Source organism: Chiloscyllium punctatum, chromosome 26 (genome assembly GCF_047496795.1).
Source record: "Chiloscyllium punctatum isolate Juve2018m chromosome 26, sChiPun1.3, whole genome shotgun sequence".
Classification (NCBI taxonomy): Eukaryota; Metazoa; Chordata; class Chondrichthyes; order Orectolobiformes; family Hemiscylliidae; genus Chiloscyllium; species Chiloscyllium punctatum.
The window spans coordinates 56,561,897-56,571,850 of record NC_092764.1 but is presented as its reverse complement, the minus strand read 5'-3'; the positions used below and the strand labels follow the sequence as shown (position 1 = coordinate 56,571,850).

The following is a 9,954-nucleotide window of genomic DNA, read 5'->3' as shown; positions in this document are numbered from 1 at the left end:
TTTCTTTCTTGGCCAGTATAATGGAAACGTTTTCAAGGTTCTGTGATTGCATATCTGTTTGGATATCTATTATATCTCAGTTGTGCATTTGACTTTAAATCAATCATCAATATTTCATTCATTGAACAGCTGAAAGTACCCAAGGTTCTTTGTAATTTAGAGATATTTTTGGTTATCTATTTATAAACCTTGCAATTAATTCGTTTACTTTGGAAGAAATTCAACTGCACGTAATTTGGTGAAAACTCAGACTTTTATCTGTCAACTATATAAAGTCATAACCGTAGCCTTCAAAAACTAACTAGAACCATGGCATTCCTTTGGATTTTCTCTTGCCTGGCCATCCTTGGCACAGCTTATGGACAGAGTAAGTTAATATCTACACAGTATTTTCTATTTCTATTTTATATGCAATTGTGCTGGATAAATTGATTCTATTTGTACATTGACTTCCAACATAGGCTGTGGAGTCCCAGGCATCACTCCAGTCATCACAGGCTATTCAAGAATTGTGAATGGTGAAGGTGCTGTTCCAGGATCTTGGCCATGGCAGGTCTCCCTGCAGGTTAGTAGCTAAGGTTTTTAGTCTCAGTAATTCCTAGTCAGGTAACTGTTAAATTACGTACACAATTAAAAAAGCCATCATTCTATAAAAAGGTCAAACATTAACCGTGTTCATTTCATTCAGCATTGAATTTCTGCCTATATTTTCCTCGAGGAATATATTCTAGGGAAACAAATAATGTTTTGCATAAAGTTGATAATACAAATGGTGCATCATCAATAGGAAAATGCCGCCAGGAACCAAAGGTCTTGTGCATGATTTGATCAAAACAGGTATATACCTGTGAAAGCTAAACTCTGAACCAATGATAGAACACTTCTATTGTGCTGCTGACTCATATTTTGAGAATTGTTAAAACTACAAAGATTAATGCTTGCAAGGCAGATAATCCTAACTATAATGGTTCAAATATTAGATTTTCTTTGAGTGATTCAAACTTTCTTTTCTATATTAGCAAAGCAATGGCTTTCATTTCTGTGGTGGCTCCTTGATTAACGAAAACTGGGTTGTCACTGCTGCCCATTGCAGTGTGAGGTAAGGTTAGAACGTCAACATCTCCAGAGACTACATTAAATATATAAAGCAACATGTACTGAATAATCTGACATTCTTTTGTAGCACAAAAGACCTTGTCATTATTGGAGATTACAACAAATGCACAGCTGATGGAAAATCTCAGGCCATTTCAGTTGCTAAGGTAGGAATGCTCTGAACTTGATGATGAGTCTCACTCAAAATTGTAGGAGAAGGTGAAGACTGCAGATGCTGGAGATCAGAGTCCAAAAGTGTGGTGCTGGAAAAGCACAGCCAGTCAGGCAGCATCCAAGGAGCAGGAGAATCGACATTATGAGCATAAGCTCTTCATCAGGAATGCTCATAACGTTGAATCTCCTGATCCTTGGATGCTGCCTGACCAACTGTGCTTCTCCAGCACTACACTCTTTGACTCATTCAAGATTGTGTTGATTTCATTTAAAAGTAAGAAACTGAAATCAGTAACTGTTTTTAAAATAATCTAAAGCAGTAAAAGAATATTCTTGATATTGTTATTATTCTTTGTGCCAGTTTTACACTGTCCCTCTTCGAATTCTGTCTCAATAGAATTTACTATACTTGCTGTACTTGGTTATTTTCCCAATCTCAAATATCTAATTATGTTTAAGGAAACCAGAAATCTAGGCTGTTTTAGTATGAGTTTGTATGTTCAGGTAAGTTCAAGCTAGATGTCAAGGTGATTCTTTAAACAGTGGGTGTATTAACACAATGTACACAATGATGTGGAGAAGCTGGTGTTGGACTGAGGTTGTCAAAGTTAAAAATCACACAAAACCAGGTTATAGTCCAATAGGTTTATTTGAAAGCATTAGCTTTTGGAGGGCTGTTCCTTCATCAGGTGGTTGATGAACCACTGAAAGCTAGTGCTTCCAAATAAACCTGTTGGACCATAACCTGGTGTTGTGTGAATTTTAACAAAGTACACAATGGTCTTGCTCTGTCCGAGGCTCCTCTTATTACCGCCTTCAAACAGAGTCTCTCTCACATGGCTACTGGTTACTGATAGATCACAAGCCAAAGGCTCATGTGTTTCGTCCTTAACACCTATCCCTACATAGGCCACAGGCTCACAATGCAGGATACTACCACAGAAAGTTTGATGTTCATACTACTTGGACATTGCTGCGGTAAGAGTTGTAATTCATGGTAAGATACCAGCTAGGAAGGTTTGTGGCCCATGATGTAGTATATCACAGAGAAGGGACTCAACTCCTAACGTAGAACATCACCAGGATGTGCGACCAATGAGCAGCACACCAAGGTACAACTAACACTAATAATGCATTTTCAGGGATAGGGCCAGGATGAAGAAAATTGCCACAGAAAAATCTAAGGACCTAATTCAGACCATCACTGATTGAAAGCAATAGCCAAGAGCAGAAAAATCAAGAAGTGGTTGGCAGGAACTAACCTTAGTCTTGTGTTTTACAGACCATTACTCACCCTGACTGGAATTCGAATACCATTAACTACGACATCACTCTTGTGAAACTCGCAACACCTGTCACATTCAATAAGTTTGTGTCCCCTGTGTGTCTCGTTAGTGCAAATGAAAATGTTGCCGCGGGCAAGCTGTGCGTCACTACAGGATGGGGGTTGACTAACTCAAATGGTATGGCATCTCCATTGCTTTGGATTGAGCAAAGTTATGTTGACCTCTGTAGCTGGGTCTGAGGGGATTAGAAACAGTTGGATATGGAGGGTTGGGTGTAATGCTTCTCTGGCCACAGGAATCAGAGCTGCCATGGCCCTTTAGTCAGTCTCCCAGTGGACTCTACCTCAGTCAGAGTGTGGAAGGGGCTGTCACACAGTTGCTGGTTGGTGCCGTCAAGATGACTGTAAGGCCCATTAATGAGCTAGCTGGCTCTGACTTTGCCTGAGCCTACCACAGTTCAGTGCTGGCTTAGGGTTTAAAAGGGGCATGATAAACCTTTCCCTCACCGTTGGAAGATCACTCAGCAAACCCTAAAGGTTTTCAAATATCCTCCCAGCAGTGTGACTCACTATAGGTCACTCCATGCCTGATTGAGTGACTCAACAGCCACACAGGATAACCATTGATATTCAATTCCCTTGCCTTAATCTCAAATCTTCTGCTCCCCCCAAGGCCCCTTCCACTGCGCTCTCAAAAGCCCCATTTTTCCTTTACTCACCTTTGGTCCAAGACTCCCTGAGCTTCTGTTGGTTGCACTGCTGCTAGTTACCACTGCTCCCGCCTGCTAGCAGTGTGAGGTCGCTGATAAGCTGACAGCTCTCAGCAAACAAGACCTACACTGCTGTGGACCTTGATTCTGGGTACGGCCTGAAGGTGTCCACTTAAGTGCCTGTCTAACATGCACCTTCTAAACAAAAGTGGGTCTTCAATGATCCTCCATCACCGCCTTGTCAAACTAACAGAATCAAGACTGAAGTATTTGTTTTTTTTTGTATCTATCAGTTAAAAAGCTCCACATGGTAAAGCGTAAAAAATTATTACAGAAAAATAATCTTATGAAGAAAGGTTAAGTAGGTGGGAGTTTAAAAGAATGAGAGGTTATTGATACATAAAGGATTCTGAAGGGATTTGACTGGATGGATGTTGAGAGAATGTGTGATGGGGTGAATGGTCTAGACTAGGGGGCACTATTGTAAAATAATGAATCTCTCAAATAAGATGGGGAAAAGAAGGGATACCTTCTGTGAAGGGTTATTGAACTTTGAAATTCTCCACCTTAGAGAGCAGTGAAAGCTGGGCCAGTGAACATGGTCAAGCATTGTTTAATTATCCAGGAAAGTGAGAAGATGGGACTTGAACCTGGACCTTCAAGCTCAGTGGTAGGGACATTACTAAAGCACCACAAGAGCCGCAATGAACATAGTGAAGGCTGAATTAAACAGATTCTTCATCCAGAAGGGAGTTAGAAGTTAAAGGGGAAGGGGAGTGGGAGGCTGTCAAATCGAATTAAGGCCACAATCAGATCAACCATGATCTTATTGAGTGAGGGAGCAGGCATGAGAGACCAAATGGCCAATTCCTGCTCCATTTATTGTGTTCCTATGTTCTCCTAGAGATCTGACCAGTAACTAGTTACAGGTCACCATTGCTTCTTTGAAAATGTAATCTCACTGAGTTCAATTGTTGCCCTAACAAAGATTTATCTGGTGAAGAAGCATTTAATCACGATCTTACAAAGATACATCAGATAGTAAAAGGGCTGGAAAATGAACATCCAATATACTACTTTAAAACATACTGTGAGACAGTGACTTGACCTAGTTGACAATAGAAGATGGTTCTTCCTGCAGAGAATGATCAGCACTTGGATTGGAGCTGTAAACAGTGTAGTATGGGAGAAAGTTCTAGAATTTCTGAAGGGCAGTCTAGATGAAGCACAGGAGGAGTGCAGTGTTATTCCAGAGGGGAGCATTTAAGATCAGCTGAATAGCCCTCTCCATCACGGAGTAGCTTCCACCACTTCAAAATATTGGAACATGATAAACATTCCATTTATCAATAATTCGTGAAAAAACTCATCAAAGCATTTAAAAGCAGATTTGTCTGCCTAAGAATGAACCTAATTCTGTTTTTGCACAGAGATTGCAGCAAAGGTTCCACATCTTATGAGAGCTAGTGCTGTGCAAACCCTAGAAGATCTAACAATGCTTTCATCTCCCTTTCAGCCTTCTTCACACCGTGCGTTCTGCAGCAGACATCTCTCCCCATCTTGAGCAACACTGAGTGCCAGAAACACTGGGGCAACATGATCTCTGATGTGATGATCTGCGCCGGTGCTGCTGGTGCTTCCTCCTGCATGGTATGTAACCAGCTACAACAGGAAAGGCAACACTTCACTTCATTCCGTGCTGCTTTTTCATCCCTGATCTGTTTGTTTGCAGGGTGACTCAGGTGGACCACTTGTCTGCCAGGAGGGAGAAGCCTGGTATCTAGTGGGTATCGTTTCCTGGGGCAGTGGCCGTTGCTCTGAATATATTCCTGGAGTTTATGCCCGTGTATCTGAATTCCGCAACTGGGTCGATCAGACACTTGCTATGAATTAAACGAGTATCTATATCGCAGAATTCAATAAAAATTAATCAGCATGTCTTCATAATTTGTCTGACTTTTTCTCATAGCGTGCTTCAATTGCAAGTGTGATTAAGAACATACTGAACAGATAACTTAAATACCTAACAGGGAAAGAGATTTAAAATGGGAGTAGTTACATAGTAATGTCACTTCACTGGTAGTATGAATAGGAAAGATAGTATGCTCCATCTACAATCAGAACCCCAAGTCTGAGTTCTTGTTGACAATCACTGACCATGGAAAGAGTTGAGTTGCAGAGAGGAACTTCCACACAGAGACAGGGGTAACAGTCAGAGGCAGAATCAATTACAGACAAAGGATAAAAGCAGACTATTCATTTACATGAGACATATCCACCATTCAATGAGATCATGTCAATCAGATTTTCCATCCCTGTATCTGTTTTGGTTCCATATCCCTTAGTACACTTGCACATCTGATGACCTTAGTTTTGGAAGTTGCATTTTGCCTATCCGCTCAGTGATTTGTAGGAGTGAGTTTCCAATTTCTATTCCCCTATTTGTGAAGTTTTCCTGACCTCACCCCTTAATTGTTCTGGCTCTGATTTTAATGTGATGACACATTGGTTACGAGACACATTGGTTCTTCTGCCAGAGGAAATAGTTTCCTTCCATGTGCTGATAAAGTCCTTCAATCATCCTCAGCACCAGAATGAGAACACCCTTTAATCTTCTACATTTGAGGCAATACCAGCTTGTTCTTTCTGTAGTTCCTCCAATGGTCAGGACTGAGTTCAATCAGCCAGATACAAATTAAACAGGTCATCATACAACTGCAGCATAACTATAACAAAGAGGATTGATAAGGGCAGAGCCGTGGCCATGATCTATATGGACTTGTGTATGGTGTTTGACAAGGTTCCTCATGGTAGACTGGTTAGCAAGGTTAGATCTCATGGAATACAGGGAGAACTAGCCAGGATACAGAACTGGCTCAAAGGTAGAAGACAGAGGGTAGTGGTGGAGGGTTGCTTTCCAGACTGGAGGCCTGTGACCAGTGGTGCACCACAAGGATTGGTGCTTCTGTACCTTCTCCCTGATGGTAGTAGTTGTAGAAAAACATTGCCAGGGTGGGATGGAACTTTGAGAATGCTGGCAGCCTTTCCTTGACAGCGGGCCTGATAGATGGATTCTATAGATGGGAGGTTGGCCTTTGTGATTGTCCAGGCTGAGTTCACTACTCCCTGTAACCATCTCCAATCTTAAAGGGTACAGTTGCCATACCAGATGGTGATACATCCAGACAGAATTCTCTCGATGGCGCAGCTATAAAAGTTGGCAAGAGTATTCACCGTCATGTCAAATTTCCTCAGCTGCCTAAGGAAGAAGAGACATTGTTGGGCCTTTGTAACCAATGCGTCCACATGAAGAAAAGATTTACAAACCTACAGTAGGGTTTGAGCTGGAGGGAGAAGTTGAACAGGCTAGGGCTGTTTTCCCTGGAGCTTCGGAGGCTAAGGGGGGACCTTAAAAAGGTTCATAAAATCATGAGGGACATGGATAGGATAAATAGGCAAAGTCTTTTCCCTGGGATGGGGGAGTCCAGAACTAGAGGAAATAGGTTTAGGGTGAGAGGGGAAAGGTTTAAAAAGGATCTAAGGGGCTACTTTTTCACGCAGAGGATGGTGTCTGTATGGAATGAGCTGCCAAAGGAAGTGGTGGAGGCTAGTACAATTACAACATTTCATAGGCATCTGGGTGGGTATTTGAATAGGAAAGGTTTAGAGGGATATGAGCCGAGTGCTGGCAAATGTGACTAGATTAGTTTGGGATATCTGGTCGGCATGGAGACCAGAATTGACCACAATATTCCAAAAGTAGCCTAATCAATGTCCTGTACTGCCACAACATGACCTCCAACTCAATGCTCTGACCAATAAAGGAAAGCATACCAAACGCCTTCATCACTATCCTATCTACCTGCGACACTGCTTTCAAGGAGCTGCACTCCAATGTCTCTTTGTCCACCAACACTCCCTAGGACCTTGCCATTAAGTGTATAAATCCTGCTAAGATTTGCTTTTTCAAAATGCAGCACCTTGCATCTATCTAAATTAAATTCCATCTACCACTCCTCAGCCCCCCCGACTGATCAGGATCCCATTGTAATCTGAGGTAACCTTCTTTGCTGTCCATTTTGGTGTCATCTGTAAACTTATAACTGCACCTCCTATGTTCACATCCAAATCATTTGTGTAAAGAAAGAAATGTAGTGGATCCAGCACCGATCCTTGTGGCACTCCACTGGTCACAGGCCTCCAGTCTGAAAAGCAACCCTCCACCATCAGCACCCTCTGTCAACCCTCCACCACCACCTTTGAGCCAACTCTGTATCCAAGTGGCCATTTCTCCCTGTATTCCATGAGATCTAACCTTGCTAACCATATAAAAGTTACTGAAGTCCATATAGATCATGTCTACCACTCTGCCCTAATCAATCCTCTTTGTTACTTTTTCAAAGAACTCAATCAAGATCATGAGACATGCTTTCCCACGTGCAAAGCCATGTTGACTATCCCTAATCAGTCCTTGTCTTTCCAAATACATGTAAATCTTGTCCCTCAGGATTCCCTCCAACAACGTGCCCACCACTGAAGTTAGGCTTACCAGTCTATAGTTCTCTGGCTTGTTCTTTTCACCATTCTTAAACATTGGCACCACGTTAGCCAACCCCCAGTCTTCTGGCACCTCACCATTTGTATTGATGATACAAATATCTCAGCAAGGGGCCCAGCAATCACTTCCCTAGCTTCCTACAGAGTTCTAGGGTACACCTGATTAGGTCCTGGGAATTTATCCACTTTTATGCATTTCAGGGCATCCAGCACTTCTTCCTCTGTAATATGGACATTTTTCAAGATGTCACCATCTATTTCCTACATTCTATATTTTCCATGTCCTTCTCCACAGTAAATACTGATGCAAAATACTCGTTTAGTATCTTCCCCACCTCCTGTGGCTCCACACATAGGCCACTTTGCTGATCTTTGAAAGGCTGTATTCTGTCCCTAGTTACCCTTTTGTCCTTAATGTATTTGTAAAAACCCTTTGGATTCTCCTTAACCCTATTTGCCAAACTACCACATGTCCCCTTTTTGTCCTCCTGATTTCCCTCTTCTATATACTGCTACTGCCTTTATACTCTTCTAAGGATTCACTCGATCTATCCTGTCTGTACCTGACATATGCTTCCTTCTTTATCTTAACCAAACCCTCAATTTCTCTAGTCATCCAGCATTCCCTATGCCTACCAGCCTTTCTTTTCACCCAAACAGGTCTCTGGATTCTCATTATCTCATTTCTGAAGGCTTCCTATTTTCCAGCTGTCCCTTTACCTGCAAACATCTGCCCCCAATCAACTTTTGAAAATTCTTGCCTAAATTAGCCTTCCTCCAATTTAGAACTTCAACTTTCAGATCTGGTCTATCCTTTTCCATCACTATTTTAAAACGAATAGAATTATGGTCGCTGGCCCCAAAATGCTCCCCCACTGACACTTCAGTCACCTGCCCTGCCTTATTTCCCAAAAGTAGGTCAAGTTTTGCACCTTCTCTAGTAGGTACATCCACATACTGAATCAGAAAATTGTCTTGTACACACTTAACAAATTCCTCTCCATCTAAACCATTAATACTATGGCAGTCCCAGTCTATGTTTGGAAAGTTGAAATCCCCTATCATAACTACCCTCTTATTCTTACAGATAACTGAAATCTCTTACAAATTTGTTTCTCAATTTCCCTCTGACTATTAGGGGGTCTATACTACAATGCCAATAAGGTGATCATCCCTTTCTTATTTCTCAGTTCCATCCAAATAACTTCCCTGGATGTATTTCCAGGAATATCCTCCCTCAGTACAGCTGTAATGCTATCCCTTATCAAAAACACCACTCCCCCTTCTCTCTTGCCCCCCTTCCTGTCCTTCCTGTAGCATTTGTATCCTGGAACATTAAGCTGTCAGTCCTGTCCATCCCTGTGCTACGTTTCTGTAATTGCTATGATATCCCAGTCCCATGTTCCTAACCATGCCCTGAGTTCATCTGCCTTCCCTGTTAGGCCCCTTGCATTGAAATAAATGCAGTTTAGTTTATCAGTCCTACCTTGTTCTCTGCTTTGTCTCTGCCTGCCCTATTTTCTTTTCTCAACCGCACTAATCTCAGATTGATCTCTTTCTTCACTATCTCCCTGTGTCCCACCCCACCCCCCAACCACTCCCCCCTGCCCCACTCACCTTACTTGTTTAAATATTCCCGAGTAGCTCTAGCAAATCTCCTGGCCAGTATATTAGTCCTCTTCCAATTCAGGTGCAATCCATCCTTCTTGCACAGATCATTTCTACTCAAAAGCGATTCCACTGATCCAAAAATGCGAATCCTTCTCCCATATACGAACTCCTCAGCTACGCATTAATCTGCTTTATCCTCCTATTCCTACCCTCACTAGCTCGTAGCACCGGGAGTAATCCAGATATTACTACTACATAGAACATAGAACATAGAAGAATACAGCACAGTACAGGCCCTTCGGCCCTCGATGTTGCGCCGATCAAAGCCCACCTAACCTACACTAACCCACTATCCTCCATATACCTATCCAATGCCCGCTTAAATACCCATAAAGAGGGAGAGTCCACTACTGCTACTGGCAGGGCATTCCATGAACTTACGACTCGCTGAGTGAAGAACCTACCCCTAACATCAGTCCTATATCTACCCCCCCTTAATTTAAAGCTATGCCCCCTTGTCAT

General features: G+C 42.2%; 1 protein-coding gene across 1 annotated transcript; it reads left to right on the top strand.

Annotated features, from left to right (window-relative positions):
- The first annotated feature begins 309 nt into the window (after nucleotides 1-309).
- LOC140453246 (chymotrypsinogen A-like) lies at nucleotides 310-5,171 on the top strand. The gene is made up of 7 exons (XM_072547819.1): nucleotides 310-367; nucleotides 462-565; nucleotides 1,020-1,099; nucleotides 1,184-1,262; nucleotides 2,552-2,732; nucleotides 4,781-4,914; nucleotides 4,997-5,171. Exons 1-7 carry the CDS (start codon nucleotides 310-312, stop codon nucleotides 5,156-5,158), a joined length of 798 nt encoding a protein of 265 aa, XP_072403920.1. The 3' UTR covers nucleotides 5,159-5,171.
- The last annotated feature ends 4,783 nt before the right edge of the window (nucleotides 5,172-9,954 follow it).

Excerpts from the sequence above, each read along its gene's own strand:
- LOC140453246 (XM_072547819.1), top strand. The coding sequence starts at position 310 with ATGGCATTCCTTTGGATTTTCTCTTGCCTGGCCATCCTTGGCACAGCT. Across the intron at positions 2,733-4,780 it reads GGGGTTGACTAACTCAAATG|CCTTCTTCACACCGTGCGTT; the intron begins GTATGGCATCTC and ends TCTCCCTTTCAG. Across the intron at positions 4,915-4,996 it reads CTGGTGCTTCCTCCTGCATG|GGTGACTCAGGTGGACCACT; the intron begins GTATGTAACCAG and ends GTTTGTTTGCAG.